The sequence below is a fragment of the Enhydra lutris genome, unplaced genomic scaffold (genome assembly GCF_002288905.1).
Source record: "Enhydra lutris kenyoni isolate GAN:26980312 unplaced genomic scaffold, ASM228890v2 scaffoldscaffold5, whole genome shotgun sequence".
Lineage (NCBI taxonomy): Eukaryota > Metazoa > Chordata > Mammalia > Carnivora > Mustelidae > Enhydra > Enhydra lutris.
This window is the reverse complement of record NW_019154089.1, coordinates 20,677,802-20,701,393: the sequence shown is the minus strand read 5'-3', so window position 1 is coordinate 20,701,393 and position 23,592 is coordinate 20,677,802. Positions and strand designations below refer to the sequence as shown.

General features: G+C 50.2%; 1 protein-coding gene across 2 annotated transcripts in view; it reads left to right on the top strand.

The window, feature by feature from the left end:
- The first annotated feature begins 849 nt into the window (after positions 1 to 849).
- The window catches only part of LOC111141103 (WW and C2 domain containing 1), a 151,406-nt gene continuing 128,663 nt past the window's right edge, over positions 850 to 23,592 (top strand). For both annotated transcript variants that reach the window (XM_022493434.1, XM_022493433.1), the window contains exon 1: positions 850 to 1,012. In XM_022493434.1, the coding sequence (XP_022349142.1) occupies positions 894 to 1,012 (119 nt within the window). In that variant the 5' untranslated portion in view covers positions 850 to 893. The remainder of the gene's footprint in view (positions 1,013 to 23,592) is intronic.

The following is a 23,592-nucleotide window of genomic DNA, read 5'->3' as shown; positions in this document are numbered from 1 at the left end:
GAAGGGATCAGAGATCCAGGAAAACTTATGTTCCCTGAATCGCAAGAATGTTTCCATTTAACCACTTATTGCCTGACTCGTGATTCTACATAAAAGAGAAGTGGGGAGTTGTAAGATTTGGGGCCACCTGTACTTAGACGCGAGGTGCAGAGCCAGGAGCGTTGGGAAGCAGGGGCGTAGCGGCTCGTGCTCCAGTCACCTGGAGATCCAGTCCGCGTCCGGGATCCAGGTAAGTGGTGGTCTCCCTTTCCCCTGGCAGGGGCGGCCTAGGGGCGGCCGGCGGTTCGGACTGTCCCACGAGGGGGCGCGTCTTGGGTCCTAGGACCCGCCCTCGCAGCGCCGGGCGCGGGGAGGGGACCCGGGAACCCAGGCGCCCAGCGCTCCGCCTCCCGTTTCCGGGGCAGCGCGGTTACCTGCACCGCGCGAGCCGCACCTGGCGGAGGCAGAAGTCGCAAAGCGAGAGAACGCAGAACGCCGCAGCGGAGAGTGGCGACGGCGCCGGGCCAAGGGGGAGGAAGAGGAGGAGGCGGTGGTTGCAGGCGGCGGCGTGGAGGGCGCAGCGCGGCGGAGGAGGGCAGGCGGCAGCTGCGCTCGGCTCGCTCTGTCCCGCCGGCCGGGCGCGTCCCCGGGCCCGCACCGCGCCGCTGCGGGCGCACATGGCAGCGTGAGAGGCCGGCAGCGGACAGCGCCGGGTCGGAGCCTCAGGGCCGCATGGACCGCGGCGCCACCGCGGCCGGCCCCCACTAGGGCCCCCAGTCCGCGGGCGCCACCCCACCCCCATCATGGTGCCTCGGCGGCCGCCCGGGCTGAGTACGGCCGGCCGGAGCCGCTGAGCCGGGGGCCCCCGCGGCGGCCGGGAGCTGCATGGGGGAGCGCGGGCCGCGCTCGGGAAGATGCCCCGGCCGGAGCTGCCCCTGCCGGAGGGCTGGGAGGAGGCGCGCGACTTCGACGGCAAGGTCTACTACATAGATCACACGAGCCGCACCACCAGCTGGATCGATCCGCGGGACAGGTAGGACCCCGGGGAGCCCGTACACCTCGCGTTCCGGCCTGGGCCCCCTCCTGCCCCAGGGACCACCAGCCGGGACTGGGCCGGGGGTGCAAGGGAACTCTATGAGCCTCTTGCGCTGTCTTCAGTTTGCCGCCCCCTCCCCAACCCCCCGCCGTCTGGGGCGCTGCTCCTGCTGGGGTGGGCTGCTGGGAGGAGAGGATGGCCAGTGGGTTGGCCCACGCAGTCCCACCGCCCCCCGGATGGAGGGCTTAGGCCCCAGCCGGCACCTGCACGGAGTTTTGACCTTAAGCTCTAGCCCCGCCCCCTCCGCCCCCTTTAGGAAGAGGTCGGGCGGGGGCGGGGGGAGCAACCTAGCGGAGTGATTCTGGGGCTTCCAGGCGAGTCTTTCCCGGGCAGATGGGGGGAGATGGGGAAGCATCTGGTTTGGAGGGGGTAGTAGGGACTCAGGATCCAGGGGGAAACTGCTGGAGAAAGAAGGACACTAGGCAGAGGGGAAGGCAGCCCTGAGTGTGGTTTTTGACAGGTGCCTGGGAGGTTCTGAGAGGAGCATAGCAGCAGCCAGGGGGCCTGGAGGCCGGGAGTGGGAAGGAAAGGAAGGAGCGGGGGAGGGCTGATGGGGAAGATTGGTTCTCCAGGAATCTTACAGCAACTTGGAAGCTCTTAGGATACGGATGGAGGTGAGAGGCCTCCCGCAAAGCCCAGCCCATCACCTCGTTCTCCTCCCTTTCTTCCCCTGGGGGCCAGAGCTCCTCAGCCGTGCACCAGCGCGTCGTGACCTTGGTGGGCACCAAGCTCACTGTAGCACGGGATGTGTGTGTGTGTGTGTGTGTGTGTGTGTGTGTGTGTGTGCTGAGACAGGTGGAGTCTGAGATGAGATGACTGGTGTGGTTCTTAGCTTCCAGACTTTCTCCCGGTTTTGATTGCTTGGCATTTCTTTACACACACCATCCCCATGTATATCCTGGTGCCCCCTGGGGGTAGGGGTGGAGAGGACCACCCTCTGAGATTGCCTTGTCCTTATTGTCTTGGTCTGTGGTCCTACTGTTTTAGGAATGTGGAATTTTCACCTCGTCAGTGCGACCTTGGGTATCATATGCCTGTAGAGCAATAGAGGTGAATTTTTTGGACCCTTCATCTGGCGGGGTTGGGATTGAGGTCCCAGAAGTCCAAGATGGGGTGTGTAGCAAGGTGAGGCTTTAAAAAAAGAGGCAGAAAGAAAATTTGAGTTGAGATTCCAATTAGTTTCTGTGAGCACTTTAAGTTCATTCATTTAACATTTACTGGGTGCGTGCTTTATTCTCAGTACCATACGGGATGTCTCATTAATGTAACCTGGAAGAGAAATAAAAAAAAGAAAGCTCTCTGCCCAGTGTGGGCCTTGAACTCGCTAGCCCAAGATTGGGATTTGTGGGCTCTACCAACTGAGCCAGCCAGGTGGCCTTGGAAGAGAAATGTTTTATGCTAAAGGAAGCATCCCATGAGCAAGCTGCTTTAACCTCTGAGCCCCAGGTTCCCTGTTTGTCATATTAATTGTTTGCTTGGAACGGAAGGACTAATAGAAGAATTCTGAAAGTTGGAAGGGACATAGATAATCAGCGCCCAGTTCTTATTTTCAAACCTAAGAAAAAATTTGAGGCCCTGAGGTGTGATTTGCTTGAAAATCTTGATCTTTCCGTCACTCCCCGTATGCCAGATTCTTTACCAGCTCTGATGTTCTGACCTCCAAATTTGTCCTGACTCACTTTCCTTCCCTGCCCCACTCAGGGTCATCTGTCCCAGGGATGCTGTTGCCCTGTTGGGTGAACGGGGCAGCCCCTTGTTCCTTATAGAACAGACATGAGTTCAGTCTTCTATTTCCTGCCTGGTTTTGGTCCCAGCAGCTTACTGAGGCTGGTGTGCTGTCAGCGGCTGGACGTTGGAGGACTGGGACAGCCCCACATCGAGCGCTGCTAACTTACCCTAAGTCACGAATCTAGGGACTTCTCTGGGGCCTCTGGGAGGATAATACAGCTATAGAAAGCTTCTCAAACAACAGTAATTTTTCATCCCTGGACAAGGGCGAATGGAAAACTGACTTGGCTAGAGCATTATTTTTTAAATTTTAGTATCATGTGAACCACCACCATGATTTTGTGCTAAATGAACTTGCACTATTGCTTATTTAGACTTTAAGTCAACTCGATTTGAAAATTTTTTTTTTTTTAAAGATTTTATTTATTTGACAGAGAGAGAGATCACAAGTAGGCAGAGAGGCAGGCAGAGAAAGAGAGGGGAGGAAGCGGGCTCCCTGCGGAGCAGAGAGCCCGATGCGGGGCTCGATCCCAGGACTCTGGGATCATGACCTGAGCCGAAGGCAGAGGCTTTAACCCACTGAGCCACCCAGGCGCCCCTCGATTTGAAAATTTTTTAACCACGTTTACAAATGGGAAACTAGTAATATCTGTTGTCATAAATAGAAAGGATCCTGAAAGAAATAGTAGAGGAGGAGTAAAATAACAACCCAGCGCCATTATATGTTAGCTCTATACTGTAGCTTGCCCATATCCCAGCAATAGGTATGCCCAACCTTTGTGGGGTTTTTTTGTTTTGGTTTGGCTTTTTATATAAGATTTTATTTATTTGAGAGAGACAGAGGTGGTGAGAGCGAGTACAAGCAGGGAGGAGAAGCAGGAACTGGCTTCCCACCGGGCAGGGAGCCCACATGGGACTTGATCCCAGGACCCCGAGATCATGACCTGAGCTGAAGGCAGATGCTTAATCGACTGAACCACTCAGGTACCCCATGCCCAGCCTTTGTTTTTAGACAGACTGGCAAGCATTGGAGAGGAATTAAAAACATAGTAGCATTTAACTGAGCCACTCACTTTCACCTTGCAAGTCATTGGTTTTAATGCATCTTTGTACTTCCTGGTCATCCTACCCATACTATGTTAGTTGGGGGGTACAGAAGTTTGGGGTGCTGAGGTGCTCCTAGTACAATCCTGGGGTCACTGTTAAGGTGGGCTAACTGAAAATTTGGGGAAAAGGCTAAGCGGAGGGCATCCACTTATGGCTCTCTGGGATTTCTCTCCTGCACACCCCATTTGGGATTTCTGTCTTACAGTCTTACCTGTGTGGCCTCCGGTAAATCACTTGACCTCTCTGAGGTACAAGTACGTGCTCCATTGGTGAGAGAAGATAGTTGATGAGAGGTGTTCACAGGACCCTGCCAGGTCTCAGATGTGATTTCAGACTCCTCGGCCTCACCTTACCCCTCCCGACCCCATGGCAGAAGGAGAGGGGGAATTGTAACAAGGAAGAGGAAAAAAAGTGACAAAGTCTAAAAGAGCCAGACACCTTGGGGTGGTGGGGTAGGGGAGATAAAAATCTACCAAGGTATTTACATCTCTGCATCTAATTAATGGTCTTAGACAAATGATCACATAAAAAATAAAGTTCTACTCCTGAAGCTTATGTACGTGTGTGTGTGTGTGTGTGTGTGTGTTGGCATTTGTCTTGGCTTTTTCCTTACCTGAATCAAGGAGATGCCCACCCATTCCCTTGAATTTAAAAGAAGTAAGTCAAACAGTCCTTCAGTCAGAAAAGTGATTTCTTAGCCGTGAAGAACAAAATAGCGTCTCGGGTTACCAACCCTGAAGAATGTCTTGGCACATTCCTCCCTCTGGGGCTGAGCTGTTTTGTGTGCTGTCCGCCATGGAGGCTGCTGGGGGTAGAGAATCCAGTTTTCCGCTTCCCCTTTCACCAGCGGGTTGGAAGAGCAGCCAGGCAGCCAGCCTTGCCAGCTCTCTTCCCTTCTCACCCAGGGCAAGACTGGGAGGCCGAAATTCCTGAGGACGGTTGTCCCAACAACCGGAGAGGGTCCAGGGGGCAGCTTGGGCCCTGCCTACTGGGCCAAAGGCTCCCACAGCACCACAGGCTCCTCCTGAGGCAAGGCTGGCCTGGAGAATCAGGTGCTCTGGCCTCCACAGCCCCTTGGAGCAGTGTTCCTTCAGCGGAGTAACTCTGGGTGCTTCTGGGAGCTCCCAACAAAGGGCCAGCGTTCCTTGTGTATTTAACTTAGTGGTATGCAAAAACAAATATGCTGATTGTTCTCTGAGGAAGAATGGATTGTTTGAACTGGCCCTGCCAGAGAAGGTTCCTGAAGCCTGATTCCTGCTCATTTGGTGGTGTATGTTCAGACCCTTCTTCTAGGAACCACCCAGGAGCTCTGTGGGCACAGTTTCCGGGGCTATGGGATTAGTCCTGGAGGCCCACATGGCTAAGAGGCCAAGTTGAGAGGACTCTGCAACTTCTCTCATGATTTGGGGAACATGTGCTAATCCTGTTCTTTCAGAAATAACTTCTACTATAGGAAATTGGGCTACCGTCCAAAGAGCTTAACCTCCTTCTGGCCACAGATCCTTATGAGAATCTGATAAAGATTAAAGATGCTTCCAGAAGGAAAGTGCAAATACAGTTTTGGAACATAATTTCAGGAGGTTCTTGGACCCTAGGTTCATACTCCTGCCATAGATTAATCTAGAAATTGCTCACCACTGCCTATATGCTCTCCTGTTCAGTGAGGTAGGAAATGACGACTGAGCATTTACTGTATTCAGGCAGTCTGCTGAGAGCTTTATATGGGTGATTTCCTTTACTCCCTCTGACAAGCCTGGGAATAGGTACTATGATCTCTGAGGTACCTGAGGCTCAGGGGGGCTGAGTTTGGTGAAAGCCAGCTTTTGTGGAGGCGAGATGTGATTGCTGAGTGCACTGATGCCAGAACCCACACATCTGGCCGCTGCCCTGCCCTGCTCCACCGCCTGGGCTCCATTGCCTCAAGAATTTGGCCTTGGGGAATGGAGTGGGGACAGGCCTGACTTCACTTACCTGTAACCATTCTGATGTGGCCCGGCCACAGTTAACCAGAGAGCAAGTGTGGACAGTGGAAAGAGGGTGAGCTTTTGAATTGTGGCATCTTGGATGTCCTACTTGCTACTCAAGTGACCTTGGCAAGTTGCAAGCCTTGGCTTTTGTCTTTTCTACAATAGGGAGGTACACATAGTTGTCAAGGGTAGTTACAGACATTAAATAAGCTAAGTCAGGTAGAGCAGTTAGCACAGAGCCCCATACCCAGGAGGCGCTTGGGAATGCCAGTCCTTCTGGCTTTTACTCGGAAGTGTCTACGGAACACTTAAATCAAATGGGGACTGAATCTCTGCCCTGCTCTGTAGCAGTTTGCAGCTGGGATGGACCTTTCTGGTCATGTAACCCTTCCCTCTCATTTCACTGATGAGACTAAGACTCAGAGACAAGTGACTTGCCCAGGGTCACACCTTGAATCACTAGGAATGGTCTCCTTCCCTCTTTCTTTTAAAGAAACCTTTCCCTAAAAATCAGATCCAGTTTCTCCTCACCCATTGTAATAATTCGGGAATACTTTAGGCTTGTGGCTGAGTTATTTTCCATAATCCTTTCTGACTGTGTAGACCGGCAGTTTGCTTTCATACCATCCCAACCGTTTGTGAATCGTGTCCTGGGAATACTGTGACACTGAATTTACTCTGTGGTACTCACTGGGCTGAGCCTTTTCTGTTATGATCTCATTTCATCCTTTCGCCAACCTTGTGAAGTAAGTACTGTTATTATTTTCGTGTTCAGATGAGGACACTGAGACTTAGAAAGGTAAAGCAAGTTGCTCAAGGTCACCAGTAGGTGATGCACCTTGAATTGGAGCCCAGGTAGTGGGACTCTTGAGTCCACACTCCTATCTGGAACTCCTAGCTGTTCCAGATAGCCCGTCAATAAAGTGGGCTTGGGAGCTTCCATGTATTCCTGAGCTGAAGCCGACCTGCCTCTCAGGGAGATATTGTTGCCGAGGACGCCTGATCAGTGCCTGTGAGATCCTCAGCGGATCAGGAGGCTGTTGGGCAAAACCCCCACCTTCTGGGCACAGCCAGCTAACCAGAGCTCTGGGAAAGAGAGCACAGAAACAGAGGCAAAGAAGTTCTAAAGGATACAGAGTGTGTCGAGAGCTCAAAGTCATTTCCAAGTTGCTTGGGTAAATGTTCCCAGTGGCCAGGGAATTAGGAGCCAAGGCAGCTACTCTCTGTCATCACCCCCCCCCCCCCCCCCGGCTCCGGCTTTTTGCCTAGCCAAACTGACCTGATTCTCCAATCCCCGGGGATCCCAGGTAGCTGTGAAACACTGCTCTTTTGAAGAGAAGAGAGTCAGGTTGCCTTAGTTACTGGGAGGGTTGCAACACCAAGCTCAGGTGCACATAAGGAGAGAACAGCACTTAAATACGTCTGAGTTGGAAGGTAGCCGGCATGTGGCTGCAGACCTTCCTGAATTGGAAGAAGCCTTAGTCAGCTTTTGGTGGCATTTCCAGGGGTTGCCAAGTGAGGGGCAGTTGGCTGTCCATGCTGACTGTCGGGAGCTCTCTCAGGCCATGTCTGCCTCCAGGCAGGGAGGACCTGCAGCCCCCAGCACCCCGTGGAGGGCTCTGGACAAGAAAAACCCACTTCTCTTGGAGAAATGGCTGGGGTGACATCTCCTGGGGCTTCTACTTAGGCAGGGCTGAGGGCCGGATCTGGGCTGAGCGTGTGTGAAAAATTCACACGGCCTGTGTCTCCCAGCACGGGCAGGGCCAGCCGGTAGCAAACCCTCCGGCAGAACAGCGAGAAGCTCTGCTTGCGGCTGACAAGCTTCTCCGGCTGCCTTGAATCCCTGTTTCAGAGTGAGATAAAAGAAGAGAAAACTCAGAAACTGGATACAGTGGTGTTTTGTTATTCAACCTTCACCAGCAGGCCATTAAGCCTCCAGCTCCTGAGCAGAAAACCTCTTGCCAAAATAATGGGGAGAGATTGAGGCGGGGACAGGCGTTCACTGTTGCCGTGTTGGGAGCACACAGAACATTTTCTAAAGATGCTGGATGAGGGGGGGCCGGCGGGGTCGAGAGAGTGGGGAGGAGTGGAAAAATGGACAAGTGTGGCGGGTCACATTCTCCAGTCCTCCCCCCTTCCCAGCACCCCCCACAGTTGCCTCCTCAATGCTTCTACCCGTGACATCTCACCGTTGGGAAGAAATGGGATCTTTCAGTTTCAAATGTCTGCCAAAGAAAAAGGACCCAGGCTTAAGTTCTCGCTCAATGGTCAGCCAGAAAAAAAAAAAAAATGAAGCTGCATCAAGATTAGGGACACCTTTGTTGCCTTTTTTCTCCCCCTGCTCCATTCATCACTCTCTGGCAGCCGGGACACCAGGCCAACGGCAGCTGCTGACTTTCCCCAGCCGACTGCCTGCTGTTGCTGGGCCTGGTTCTGTGGCAGCCCAGCTGTCCCCGCGCTGGCTTTCTCCCCGCCCAGTGGCGGTTGCTTGTGTGATTGGTCACTGGGGCAGCCCCTCCGATCCGCTGACTGGTGCCTGACTTGGAAGGATGAAATATCAACATACAGGCATCAGGTGGCTTCTAGGATGAGGTGACCTTGGGACAGCCTTCTGATCTTGCATCTGCTGTGGCTTTTCTTAGATAGTTAGGGCTCTGTGAGCATTTCACTTTGTATTCCAGGAATTTCCTCCAAGTGCATGGCTTGTCTTTGTACTGCTCACAAGGCAAACAATAACTGGTTTTAACGTTGGTGATAATGAAGAGAATAATAGTTCGATGTAATTGTCTCTATCCAGTACCTGCCGTGAAGCAAGCTCTGTTGCTCATTGTAGTTTTCTGGCATTTTGCAAATAGGGAAACTGGGACTAAGAATGGGCAAATGACAAGCCCAAGGTCAGGCAGGTAGAAAGGCAGAGTTGGAATCTGAATCGAGGTCCATCTGGTTTCAAAGCCTTACTCTTGGCATGACTGCACTCTCAGCAAATTCAGAGAGAGGAAGGGAAGAGAGAGAGGGAAGCATAGGGAAAAGGAACTTTTTAACGACAGAGGAATTAACAGAAACACACCTATTAGTGTATTGTTCACTGTGGAGAAACACGATTGTGTGCTTGCAGCCAAATATGGGTCCAGCAATTCCACACTATTCCCTGCAGTAGATAATGTCTTCGTAAAGATCTTCGCAGGGCACCAGACCAAGTTCTGGTTCTCTCGTTACACATAGTCCGTGACCTCAAATAAGTTTCTTTTCCTCAGAGTAGGACCTCCCTACGCCCAAGGATGACGTGACACCAGACTCGGCAAGTCTTAGCCCAGTGCCGAGTGCACATCAGTCTTTCTGATGGCACCTGTTCCTGCTGAGGCGCATTTGCCCTCCTGTACATCGGTAGGGGAACTGGAACGATCGTTCCTTCCTTGGCAACTCCAGTGTCTTCTGGTAAGCCAGGGCTCATTCTGAGCCACGTTGACATCAGGGCTTGCAAACCACCTCGGCAGCACTCGTTAGATAAATAAGTCAATAAATTCTACCCCCCACCCCACCCCCGGTCTTATCGGAGACAAGCCCTTCTTTGGAATTTCTGGAGCGGAGTGACTCCTGCGGGCGAGCTGGCACTGAGGCTGAGTGTGGAGCAAGGGTAATGAATCGCGGTTGTCATGGCAGAACTGAAAAGGCTGCTGCAGAAGCTGGAGGTATCTGGAATTCATCTGGGACTCCTTGATACCATGTGTCCTCACTCCAGAAGTCCTTCCTTCCCCTCCACCCCCCACCTCCGGGACTGCCCGAGAGCCGTTTGAGGACCCAAGCTGCTGATTGTAGCACGGCGGTGGTGCAGAAAGAAGGGCCTTGGTACTTATCATGACCCACCCAGCTGGGGCTGGGCCACTCATCCAGCAGGTATTTATGGAGTGCCTACTGGGCTTCAGGCTCTGTCGCCAGGGCTGACTGAGATCAGAGCAAAGTCCCTGCGGCAGCAGGGTGCACCCTTGGGTGAGGGAGAAGGGCAAACAGTGAAACAGATAAGTTGCATTACAGCTGGGGGGCTTGGTGTTCTCTGGAATTCTTTTACCCATCTTGGGAAGGTGGAGGGACAGACCCATCTGCTGCACCTGTTGACATTTGTGGTGTGAACTTAAGATTTGGACCTGGGAGACATTTGTGCCTTTGGCAGGGTGTTGCCAAGAGTCTGTCAGGATGAACTGGGCAGTGCGCTAGGGATTGGGAATGCGAGGGTGAGACACAACAGTCCGTCTGCGACTTGTAATATTTACTACAAATGAGTGAGAGAGTCATCGAGCTATGCAAATAGAGTTAGAAATGCCAGGCTCTCGGGGCGCCTGGGTGGCTCAGTGGGTTAAGCCACTGCCTTTGGCTCAGGTCATGATCTCAGGGTCCTGGGATCGAGTCCCGCATCAGGCTCTCTGCTTGGCAGGGAGCCTGCTTCCCTCCCTCTTTCTGCCTGCCTCTCTGTCTACTTGTGATCTCTCTCTGTCAAATAAATAAATAAAATCTTAAAAAAAAAAAAAAAAAAAAGAAATGCCAGGCTCTCTGGACATTGGTTTTCATTCCTCTCGTTTCATCTGTACTTATTTAATCATTCAAAAATATTTATTGAGTGCCTGGAAGTGGGTAGGGTGTCTGTAATATGCCAGGCATTATTCCAGCACTGGGGACTTGGGGAGTGATAGGACCAACAGAAATCCTGTCCTTGTGGAGCTTACACTTTAGAGCAGAGGTTGCCAAACTTGGGGAAGCATCAGAACCATCCGGAGGGCTTGTTAAATCCCACTCCCACTCCCTGCCACCAGCCCCCGGTTTGTGTCGGTAGGTCTGCTGTGGGGCCTGGAAATTTGCATGTTGAACCTGTCCCCAGGTGTTGCTGCTGGTCTTTGCCCAGCACGGCTCCTGGCCGTCAATTCATTGAATCCTCACAGTAGCCTGGAAGAGTACTGTATTATTCCTGTTTCACAGACAGGGAAACCGAGGAAAGTGGCTGAGGATACCTGGCCCTCATTCTTACGCCAAGAGAGCGAGAGAAAGTGGATTCAGGAGCAAGCGCTGTCCCTGCATGGCTGTGATGGCGTGAGCGTACCCTTGTCCTAGTTCTTTGGCTACGCTGAAGCCCAGCAGTGGCAAAATCTGGTAGGGTTTCCCCCTCTGTTGTGAAAGAAAGCACAGGGAAGCAGGAAGTCTGAGGGGATTCCAGCAGCTAGAGGGACCTCTCTTTACATCGGAATGTATAGGATCTCTGTATCGGTACTCAGGAGAGGATCAGAGGGAACCCTCCTCTCTGTTTCTCATGGCGCTGAGCCAGGACATCCATGCCCAGCTGCTCTGACGAGAAAGGATTGCCGGGCTCCTTCGCCCCTTAGAACTTTCAGACCCTCCTGTCCCCATCCGACCCCATCTCTAGGGAGTACAGGGGAGGTGCATGGAAGAGGCAAGTCCCTCGCTGGATTCTCGCTGAATCCTCACAAACCCTTGAGGAAGCCAATGTCCAGTCTTGGTCCACTTGACCACAGTTTGGATTTTATATCCCAGCCTTGTCACTGGCTAGTTCTATGAGCTTGGTTACGTTACTTAAACCTTCCTGAGTCTCCGTGTCTTCACTGGCAATTGAGAATATGTTAGAACGTACCTCATAGGATTGCACAAAACCAAATTAGAGGTGTCTCATTATATTTAAGTTCTAAACTTAAATAACTATAACTATTCTCTGGGTAGTTCTAAAAGCAGCAAGTAAGGCCTCCTTGGTATATTTTATTATTATTATTTTTTAAATTTTATTATTTGGGCACCAGGGTGGCTCAGGTGGTTGAGCATCTGCCTTCGGCTCAGGTCGTGATCTCCAGGTCCTGGGATCGAGCCCCATGTGAGGTTCCCAGCTTAGCAAGGAGGCTGTTTCTCCCTCTGCCTCTCCCCTGCTTGTGCTCTCTCTGTCTCTCAAATGAATAAATAAAATGTTTTTTAAAATAAATTTTATTTATTTATTTGAGAGACAGAGAGAGCACAAGAAGAGAGGAGGGGAAGAGGGAGAGGGAGAAGCAGGCTCCCCACTGAGCAGGGAGCCTGATGTGGGACTCAATCCCACGACTCTGAGATCATGAGCCAAAGGCAGACATTTAACAAGCTAAGCCACCCAGATGCCCCTCCTTAGTACATTTTATAGCTTTATCAATCTCTATATAATTACTGCTCAATTCATATATTTTGAGTACCAGAGTTCTTGGGCATAAACCACATTCTTCCTGTTTCTCTGGGAGAACTGATCATACTTCAGTGATAAACATCATCCACTAAACAATGACTTTGCTAGAGGGGACTACTGAAGGGTATCTTAACAGCTCAAGGAGTTTCAAAATGAACCTGAGTGCTTTATTTCCATCACTGACATAAAACAAACATTTGCCAGCTGCATTGGAGACCCTGGGTATTTTTTTTAGCTTCCTTACTGGTCACCCAGCACAAGTTCTCAAAATGTGGTCCCAGACTAGCATATCAGCTTCTCCTGGGAACTCATTAGAAACACAGATTCTCCAAAAAAAAAAAAAAAAAAAAAAAAGGAAAGAAAGAAAGAAACAGATTCTTGGGGCACCTGGGTGGCTCAGTCGGTTAAGTGTCTGCCTTAGGCTCAGGTCAGTCTCAGGGTCCTGGGATGAAGCCCCACATTGGGCTCCCTGTTCAGCAGGGAGTCTGCTTCTTCTCCTCTGCAGCTCCCCTTGCCTGTGCTCTCTTGCTTGCTCGCTAGCTCGCGCTCTCTCTCATAAAGAAAGAAAATCTTAAAAAGAAAAAAAAAAGGGCGCCTGGGTGGCTCAGTGGGTTGGGCCGCTGCCTTCGGCTCGGGTCGTGGTCTCGGGGTCCTGGGATCGAGTCCCGCGTCGGGCTCTCTGCTCGGCGGGGAGCCTGCTTCCCTCTCTCTCTCTCTCTCTCTCTGCCTGCCTCTCTGTCTACTTGTGATCTCTCTCTGTCAAATAAATAAATAGAGTCTTTAAAAAAAAAAAAAAAGTGGAAAAAAAGAAAAGCAGATTCTCACATTCCACCTACTGGATCCAAAACTTGACTCTACTGCCCCTCAGTCTCAGATCAGCTGGCCAAATGTTTGCAGCCAGAATGACCTAAGATATTTTGTTAGTGAGCACAGGCAGAAACTAACCAGATTTAAAGAACTTTCTGAGCACTGGCAGGTGTGGCCAGTTGAAATGGTCTTCATTGGCTTATGACTATTTTAGTATCATCCTCAGACTTGTATTGTGTAAGATAGACCTTCACACTTACTTCACCAGACCCGACCATTGCTTGATATCTCACATCGAGGTTCAGCTCACAAATGAAGGTTAGAAAGGCCCTCCCCATGTGCCTTGCCTTGGCCCCATGACACCTTACACTGTAGTAGAACAGCATGACCCCCTCCCTGCATGTTCTCTATTTGGGGTTGTTGGGTAGCCTGGTGACTGGCACGCAGTAGGAGTGCACTGAGTCAGGGAATGAATGCTCCCCAATTGGGAGTTTTAGATTCTGCTTCTGGTCAGAGCAACAAGTCATTTGCCTTCCCTGAGCCATAGTCTCCATTGCTCTACCATGGGGGAATAATAACCTTTGGTCTCCTTTCTGCAACAGAGAATAGGAGGTTGTGTTTGGACCTGGGGGACAAAAGGATCAGTCAGTGATTCTCAAGTTCAATTGCACATTGGTCTCACAGGAGGAGAGTGCTAAAAATACCCATGTCTGGCCCACTCCCAGACATTCTGGTTTAATGGGACTGCAGTATGACCTGGGCACGGGACTTCCAGGGTAGAGCCAGATTGGAGAACCGTGACTGTAGGTAGATAATGGTCTTATAAACACTTGCAAGGTTTCAGTGAGATTATATGAAAGTACCTCCTAGAAGGTTTTTAAAATAAAGATTTCTACAGTTCTATATAGAAAAATTGAGATGATCTAGGAAATATTTAAAAAGCAGTTGTGGGAGGGGAGAAGTAGATCTTTGGGGGATGTCAGTCACCTTGCTGTACCTGCCTTGTGATTTCTTTCTTGGAGTGTTAAGGATCAGAGAGATTTAAGCTCATCTTTACTTTAATGTGAAAATCTTTAAATTCCCATTACAGCAGTAATGCTTTTGAACAAATTGGTCTAAGCTACTGCGGAGTTGCAGGCCTGGGGGTTGGGCCCCCAGTGCTTCTTCTGTCTGACTTCAGCAGAACCCCGTCTGGATTTCATGCACACATCTGTGTCCTTGAAACTCCAAGAGAGTGGGGTATGCAGACATTGTCACCATATAGATCATAGCCTGTGGATAAGAACTAATAATAGCTAACATTTATTAAGACCTTAGACTGTGCCAAGATCTGGGCTGTGGGCTTTGAATGCATTATCCAATGTAATTCCCCAGCAGCCCAATGAGGTAAGAACGATACCATCTCCGTTCTGCTGATGGGGAAAGTGATGCGTAGGGGGTTGAAAACTTGCCCACGATTGTAAGCTAGTAAGTGGCAGAACTGGGATTCAGATTCAATCTGCCCATCCCCAAAATGCCCAAAATGCATGTTCTTCACCGTCGGGTAGGTCAGGCAAGGCTGTCAGGGAGAGCAACACTGACTTCATCCTGGTAATTCAGACCAGAGCCCCTTTCAGTATGGCGATTCCTACACTGGCAACTTTTTCCAGTTGCTCGGGGTCTGTTTGGAGAGGCCAGACTTTCGTGTTTGCTCTACTCCTGTTCTAGCAGATGTCCCTTTTCAGGAAGCAGGGTGAGTGAGCTGTTTTTCAGAGCACAGTAGGTTTTTTTCAAAATCCACCCCTCAGGGATGAACGTCCTCAACCAAATTCCTTGGTCTGTGGTGGTGATGAGCGTCTCCGCTTTACCCTCCTTACGGGCTTGGTTCAAGAAGTCTCCATCTCTTACTACTTTGGCACAAAAGACTTAGCGAGAATCAAGTTCCTTTGGACTCTTGGTGTCTGCCCAGTGTATGGGCTTGGTCTGCAGCACTCTTGCTTGCCAACTAGAACATCCTGTAGGATGTTTGTTTTGGGGTCGCTAGAAGTCATTTGGGTCATCTCAGGCCCGAAATGGCTCGAACTGGACATGAATTACCTTCCAATTCCATTGCACTTGGTTAGAACTGAAACAAAAGAATGTCATTACCTTTGTGTATTTGGTTCCTGGTGGGAACTGTACTAGGAACGGGATCCCGTAGTGAATAAAGGCTAACATCGCCCCTCGTGGAATTTACAGCCAAATAATAAAACCATAAAATAATTACAGATCGTGAAAACGAAGAAGATGCTGTATTAGAAAATAAGTCCTTGTGAATGACACCAGAGGTCAAGGCATAAAGTTGTAAAGTTCTAGAATTTGAAAAACTGGGTTTGCTGTGAACTTTAAATAAGATGCATTTGTAATGATCGCTTGTCTCCCTCCTCGTACAGGGCTTCTTTTTTTTTTTGTTTTGTTTTGTTTTTTAAGATTTTATTTATTTATTTTACAGAGAGAGAGAGATCGCAAGTAGGCAGAGAGGCAGGCAGAGAGAGAAGGGGAAGCAGGCTCCCTGCTGAGCAGAGAGTCCGATGCGGGGCTCGATCCCAGGACCCTGAGATCATGACCCGAGCCAAAGGCAGCGGCTTAACCCACTGAGCCACCCAGGCGCCCCCGTACAGGGCTTCTTAATTCTGGTGAGTAGATTGTGGTCCTCACTGTAGTGGCAACCAACAGGGTTTCTTCTCTCCTTGGGCCAAGGAGAGAAGACTTCCCTGAGTCCTGCATCATCTGTTGACTGCATACATCCGGACTGCCTGAGTGGCTCAAATGCATATTTCCAGGCTCTGCCCCTATCAGCATAATTAGAACCCATGGATTATGTGGACCCAGCCCCCATGTGTGTGAAAGGCACCCTCAAGTGATTTTGATGCCCTCTTAAGTTTGAGAGCCCCTGAACCCAACCAGGACTAGAATCCCTTCGGCCTCTGCCACAACCTGGCCTGCTTCTTGGACCTCATATCACGGAAATCTCTTCCTTCTTCCAGACTTCTGTGGATTTTTCTCCAGTGTGCTCTGGCATTCTCTCTCTAAGAATAAATGTTCAGCCTTTGTGCTCCCACCCCACGCCCCTCCCTCTGAGGAATACTGAGGAATTCCATACCCACTGCTTCCGCAGCCCCCACTCATGCTCCAACACTCGACATCCTCCTCCTCCTCCCACCTCATCCTCTGACCACAGTTTCAGAAAGGTCACAGGAGGCCCCACGGTGAGCTCTGACCTCCCTGTAGCACCTGACAACATGGCTGACCCTCCTCCTTTCCTGGTGTCTTTGTTTAATTTTTGTTTATTTTGTAGAGATGTAATTGACTTGTAAGTTTAGTTTTAGGTGTACAGCTAATGATTCAGTGTTTGTATATATTGTAAAATGATCATCACAGTAAGTCCAGTTAATATCCCTCAATACCTAGAGTTTTTTTTCTTTTGTGACAAGAACTTGTACTGTCTGCTGTTAGCAGTTTTCAAGTATGCAACGTAGTATTGTTAACTATGGTCACCATGTTGTATATTCCATCTCCAGGACTTCTACATCTCCAGGACTTAATTTATTTTGTAACTGGAAGTTTGTACCTTTTGTCCCCTTTCACTCATTTGGCCCGCCACACCTCCTGCCTCTGGCAGCCACCAGCCTGTTCTCTCTCCGTGAGCATGTTTTGTCTTATTTTTGGATTCCACATATGAGATCATACCGCATTTGTCTTATTTCACTTAGCATAATGCCCTCAAGGTCCATCCATGTTAACATAAGCTTTCATTCTTCTTAATGGTAGGACTATTCCATTATCTATATACACCACATTCCCTTTACCCATTCATTCATCAGCGGCCACTTAGGCTGTTTCCTTATCTTGGCTGTTGTAAATGAGGCTGCCGTGAGCATGGGGTGCAGATATATTTTTGAATCAGTGTTTTCATTTCCTTCAATGTTACCCAGAAGTGGGATTGCTAGGTCATATGGTAGTTCTATTTTTAATTTTTTGAGGAACCCACATACTGTTTTTTGTTTTTTCAAGATTTTATTTATTTGAGGGTGCCTGGGTGGCTCAGTGGGTTAAGCCTCTGCCTTTGGCTCAGGTCATGATCTTAGAGTCCTGGCCCACATTGGGCTCTCTGCTCAGTGGGGAGCCTGCTTCCCCCACTCCTCTGCCTGCCTCTCTGCCTACTTGTGACCTCTCTCTCTCTGTGTCAAATAAATAAATAAAATCTTAAAAAAAAAAAAGATTTTATTTATTTGATACAGACAGAGAAAGAGAGAGCGATCGAGCATGAGCATACCAGCAGGGGGAGCAGCAGGGGGAGAAGCGGACTACCTGCAGAGCAAGGAGCCTGATGTGGGCCTTGATCCCAGGACTCTGAGATCATGACCTGAGCCTCAGGCAGATGCTTAACCAACGGAGCCCCCCAGGTGCCCCCCATACTGTTGTTCCTAGTGCCCGCACCAGCTTACATTCCCTCCAGCAGTGGACGGGCATCTGGTGATGGATGGTGTTGACCCTCTTCTATTGGTGGTCACTCTGCTCCAGGAAAGGGAGAGCATTTTGTGGTCTTACCTCCCATTGCTCTTCCCTAGTAGTGTCCCGTGACCCCATACTTCCTGCTTCCTCCTCTCCAGCGAAACCTGAAGTGCCCATTTCTAGTTTCCTGCTGGATATCATTTCTGGGTCCAGACAAACACTGTACTCAACTACAGAATTAAACCTGAATCCAGTCCTGGGCTCAAATAGCTTTGCCTTTTCTGCCATTCCCATGAGAAGATCCCCCTATAATGGCTAAAACATGCCTGGTTCAACTTCTAAAGATCCAAAAGGTGTGCAGCAAAACGTAGGTATTCCTCACCCCGGTACCCATGGGCCCAGTTCCCCCTCCTACACACAGGCCACCCCTGCTTCCATCCTCTGGATTCCTCCTTCCCCCTGTCTGGCTGCCAAGTCCTGCCACCCTTTCTTTTACAGGCTCTGACACCTGCTTCCTTTTCTGTTTATTTCTACTGAGGCTTGTTTGAAAATAGAGGCCAAACTAGAGGCCTCTCCCTTCTAGCCAAGCTGTGGCCTGCTTTCAGATCAGTCTTGCATAATCCAGTGCTGACCGCCCCTCTCACACTCTAGTCACCCCACCCCCAAGTTTGCTGAGGGACAACCTTCTGAGCCTGACCATCAAAGCTCCTCAAAGCTAGTCCCGCCTCATTTTCTATGTCTCTCATGCTTTGCCCCACTTTCCTCATTAATGAGATGGGGGTAATAGTAGTATTGACCTCCTAATATTTTTAAAGATATTTTTTACAAAAAATCTTTCCCATGCATCTTTTGGTATCTTAAATTTTGGCATATAATTTTAAACTTACAGGGAAATTACAAAAATGTAAGAAATTTCCATATACCCTTTACCCAGATTTACCGATTTTTACGTGTTGCCCATGTAACTTATAGTCTCTCATTTTGTGTGTGAGTGAGTCTAGATATGTGTGCATATGTATACAAACATATGTAATTATGTGAAACCATGACATATATAAACCATTTAAGAGTAAGTTGGTTATAGGGGCACCTGGGTGGTTCAGTTGGTTAAGCTCCCAACTCCTGATTTCAGCTCAGGTCTTGAGCCCAACGTTGGGCTCCATGCTGGGCACAGAGCCTGCTTTAAAGAAAAAGCTGGTTATTACTTTTTTTTTAAGTTGGTTATTACTCTTAAGTTGGTCATCATGTCTCTTTGCCACTAAATACGTCCGTGTTTGTCTGTGTATGTGTGTCTAAGAAGCAAAACATGCTCTTACATAACTATGCTACGTCCAGTTTTAATAAGCTTATGTTAAACTATTTAAATACTTTGCAGAGTGCCCCGCAGCCTGTAGGTGCCAGTCACCGTTGCTGCGGTTCGTAGGCTCTCTTCTTCAGTCCTCTGTGTGTGGTCCACCTGGGTCCGTGGCAGTCCCGAAACAGGCCAAGCCTTTTGCTCTTCTCCCAGTGTGGGCCCGGTTCCCAGCCCCAGGGGTATCCGTGGGAGCCCCACGTCCCTCCCAGGCCACAGGGATGCTGCCTGCTCCACGAGGCCTTCCCCCATCCATCATCTCCCTCTCTGCTCCCGCCCAGAAGGGATCTACTTTAAGTCAAGTCTCTTCTAGTCCAAAGCAGGGAAAGCCCGTATTAGGTGGCTCTGGGAGGAAGAAGCTGCTGTGAGCTTAGATTTCACAGGAATCTAAGGAAGGGAATAGAAGCCCACACTGCTGGGCAGGTGGGACTGCAGCTGGAGGCCACCAGAGGTTTCTGCTACCTCCCGACACCTACAAACAGCAGATCTAAAATGTGTTCATGAATTCACAGACTTTGTTTGCAATCAGTTCTGCCTCTAACTTGCCGTGTAAACTTGGGCAAGCTGCTTAATCTCTTTGAGCCTCCGTGTCCTTGCTTCATACAAATAAGGCTAAAAGAATAGCCCAGATTTTATTGAGTGCTAAGTGCTGCACTAAATGTCTTATATTTACTCAACCAACTGTCTAAGGGAGGTGCTCTAACTCTCCCCATCTACAGAGGAGGAAGTGGGGGCATGGAGGACCTAAGTTATTTGCCCAAGGTCACACGGCTAGGAGGTGGCCAAGCTGGGATTCAGTCTCAGGCTTCTGGCTCCAGAGTGCCCACTCTTAAATGACCACCCACTCCAAAGGGTCCTTGGGAGAACTGCAGCATGAATGCTTCCACGAAAGGCACCTAGCAGACAGCAGGGCTCAGACTAAGTACTCACAAATGCTAACCGCTTAGACATTATCAGAGCACTAGGTGATCCTTTTCCCCTCCATGGCCCAGCCTGTCTCATAACCCTCCAGCCCAGCGACCACAGTTAACTCAGTGGCCAAAAATTTAGTGCTGATTTGGCAAATTACAGAGCTGACCTTGAATTGGGCTCACCTGGTACTGGAAACCAGAGTCAGGGATCATGTGGTACCAACCACAGCAGCTGCCTGCCCAGAGAGTGTGGGCAATTGGCCATCCCTAGGTCATTCTTTCTCAGAACTTCTGAGTCGATTGTTCTGATTCTGTGGCAGTGAGTAGGACTCTGTGGTTCTGTATCTGAGCACATGCTCGATTCAGAGCCCTGCTCTGGCCTCATCCCTGTGTGGCAGACTCCCACTCATTAGTGTGATCCCTACCCTCTCGCTGCTGGAAGTGTGGGCTGTGGACCAGCACAGCAGCACTGCCTGGGATCCCGCTTATTAAGACTGCAGGATCTCAGGCGCCTGGGTGGCTCAGTGGGTTAAGCCTCTGCCTTCGGCTCAGGTCATGATCTCAGGGTCCTAGGATTGAGCCCCACATTCGGCTCTCTGCTCAGCAGGGAGCCTGCTTCCCCCCCCCCCCCCCGCCTGCCTCTCTGCCTACTTGTGATCTTTCTCTCTGTCAAATAAATAAATAAAATCTTAAAAAAAAAAAAAAAAGAATGCATGATCTCAGACTCCACCCCAGGCCCACTGAATCAGAAACTGGTTTTGGTTTTTTGTTTTTCATGTGGAATGCTTCACAAATGTGTGTATCTGCCTTGCACAGAGGCCATGCTAATCTCTGGATCGTTCCAATTTTAATGTATGTGCTGCTGAAGTGAGCGGCAGAGACTGCATTTTAGCAAGATCCCGGTGGTCCTTAAGCATGTTGATGTTTGAGTAGCACTGGCCAGACCATTCAATAGGGCTTACTACTTCACAGCCCTGGTTTTTCTGTTTGTTTTAATTTTTTGTTTTTGTTCTGTGGCTGACTGCCTCTTACTAAGCTCTGATGTTGAGCACACCACGTAGTTGTAATATCAATAAACAGTGGATTATTACAGTCAGTCCTAAACAGCGTCAGGGGAAAAGAGTTTCTCAGCCGGCTCCCAGAGCTCCACATGGAATAAGGGAGTAAAGCTGGATGGGGTATGAAGGTCAGTTCAAAGGAGATCACACCTGCCGAGAAAAGGCAGGTCGGGAGACTAGCATATTCAGCAGCTGGGCCAGAGCAGAGGGGGGCTATGTGGGAAGTCCCCAGGGTGGTAGAACATGGCCCTTGGGGACATGGGGCCATTGGAAGGTGGGAAGTCTTGGGAGGCTAGTGCCTATGACTCTAACACATAATATGGAGGTGGCCCAGCAGGCACTGAGCAGAGATCACAAAGGCAGGATTCCAGCCCTCGGGGAACAGTGGCAAGAGCAAGACAAGGAGGTGTAGGGTCCTTGGGAAGGTCCCTCCATAAGCTTCCCAGGCAGGGGCTTGAGCCAGTGAAATAAATGGCAGACTCCCTGGAACTAGCTCTGGGTAGGGAAAAATAGTGCCATGAGGGTGCCAGCAGAAACAGTGCCGATGGCCAAGGTTTAGGCTGGTGGAGCCAGAGTCCTCACCTGAAGCCCTGGGTCCAAGCCAGGAGGAGCCTTTAGGGGGTGGTACTGGGGTAACAGAGACCAGACTCCCAATGGAGCACCCAGGACAGAGGGGCAGGGAGCCAGTCACGGGCAATAGAGAAAGTCTGTAAGACGTCCGTAGACTGCCTTGCCTTTCCCGACACGAGGTTGGCAAGGAGGTGTGGCCAGATTCCAAAAGGCTTACCCGTCACTGCTCGCTGGGCCCTGGTTCACCTGTGGACAGCTTTTTGGCTGCAGTGTGGACCTTGCCCCGACACCTTCCTGAGATAAGGCCCTCCGTCGTCCCATGGAACACAGTGACAGCCGTCCGCGTGAGTGGAGTTCCTCACACCCTGCTGGGGTTCGCTTTCGGTTTGTTTGACGTTGGTCATGTCTGTCTGTGTAAAAGGACTGAAGAACGAATCATTAGTGAGCTGTCCAAAGTCCCTTTGGGAATATTCCAGGAAAATAAACCAATATTCCATCAAAGCCACAAATGGCCTTTTTTTTTTTTTTTCCATTCCTTCAAAGCAGGGTTTCTCAGAGTGTGGTCCATAGACCTCCTGCCTTAGACTCCCTCAAGGATCCCACAGAACAGATTCCTGGGCCCCCACCTGAAATACACTGAATCCAAACCTCAGCGGGGGCTTCCAGGATGCTGCATCTTTATTGGATTTGATTTATTGGAATCTAATCTTAAATATGCCACCCAGACAATTCTAACACGCCTTAAGCTTGAAACCCTCTCCTCCCCGTGCCAGGAAGCGCTCTCCTTGCTTTCCATGAACCGAGTGTGTGCCCTGCTTGCTGATTCTGAGCCCTGCTGCCCATCTCCCCTCCTCCAGCTTAAAGACCTCCTCTTGTGGGAGCCTGCCTTGTCCCGGCTTGAGTAAGGGCCCCTGCTGTGCACCTTTCCCCCATTCATCCACCAGGAGCCATCCTCCTTTTTAAGTCCATGTTCTCCACTGAATGGGGTAGTGTCCTATCAGCCACCTGGGCCCAGCACTGCCTCTTGCACACAACTGTACCAGCAAACGAGTGGATGGATACTCCCAAAGGCACCTGAGAGGCGACAGGAAAGTCACGGAATAAAGGATGATGATGATAGATGCTTCCTGGTGAGAATCTGTCACATCCTGACTCTCTTGGTCAGTCTGAAGTCCTAGGTCAGGTTTTGGACCCAGAGAGCCAGTGTTGGACCAGAGAGCTCCCAGGGCTCTGAGTGTCTGGGGGGACAGCCCACCTGTATGGGGCGGAGGCGTCTCCTGTGGGAGCTGAGCTCTCTGTCTGCCGCTCAGGAAGTCTCCTAATGTGGAGAAAAAGACTCAAGGACAGTGTGCCAGCCCCAGCACAACCCCACACCCAGGGCCGTGAGAATGTGCAAGCCTTCCCCTTGTCATGAGGCATTAAAAAGTAGAGCTTTTGCACCATGGAACTCCCATGAGTCCTTTCCCCCAGTTTCTCAGCGTTTGCTACCATGGTTTTCTGCGTGAGGCTCCGTATTGCTGTTTGCCAAACTGGTAGCTGTTGACCCAGCGGGAATCCCAGGGCCTGTCTTCATTGCATCGGTGAAGGGAGAGCCAGCTGTCTGTGGTCTAAGAATGCTGCCCATCACCATCTCTGAAAAGCAAGCTGCAGTTGCTTACTCTTCACCGGAGTACCATAAAACCTGCTTTAGGAGTCCAGGCTCCCTCCTCTGAGCTAGCATGCTTATCTGTGTGCATGGCATGGGCAGGGACCTGGGGGGACTCTAGGGTTAGCCCAGACTGCTGGGACCTCAGGGGACCTCAGCACAGGAGACAGCTGACCTCTTGATGCAGGTCAGGGTAAGGGCAATCTGCTCAATCCAAAGTGGGGCCAGAACCTTCCTCGGTTCTTGGAAGAGAAAGGAGTGGCTGAGTTGGAGGGGCAGGGCCGAGCCCCTGAGGGCTCAGCATGCAGCAGGCCCTCAGCAAATGCGGCTTGAGTTGAGTTGGTAAAAGGGAAGCGTCCAGTTCTCGCTGATGTGGGCTGTGTCAGAATCTTCAGGCGTTTGCTATAATGTCATGGGGGAATCAGGTATTATAAGATCGTAGGTAATTACTGAGTTTCTTTTGTGCATTTTTTATAAGGATATTATTTCTCAATCTATTCCCTTTCTTTTCTCATCTCCCCGGATTACACTTGATTTGTTTCTAGGAGGAAGGCAGTGCTGTGCCATCATTTGATCAGGATTTTATATTCAAAGATAATAAAGTTCAAAAATCCGACTGGATGCTGGTGAAACTTCCTGGAGGTTGTCACAGCCGCCATGTACCAAGCCATTGTACATGTTTTCACTATTTCGTT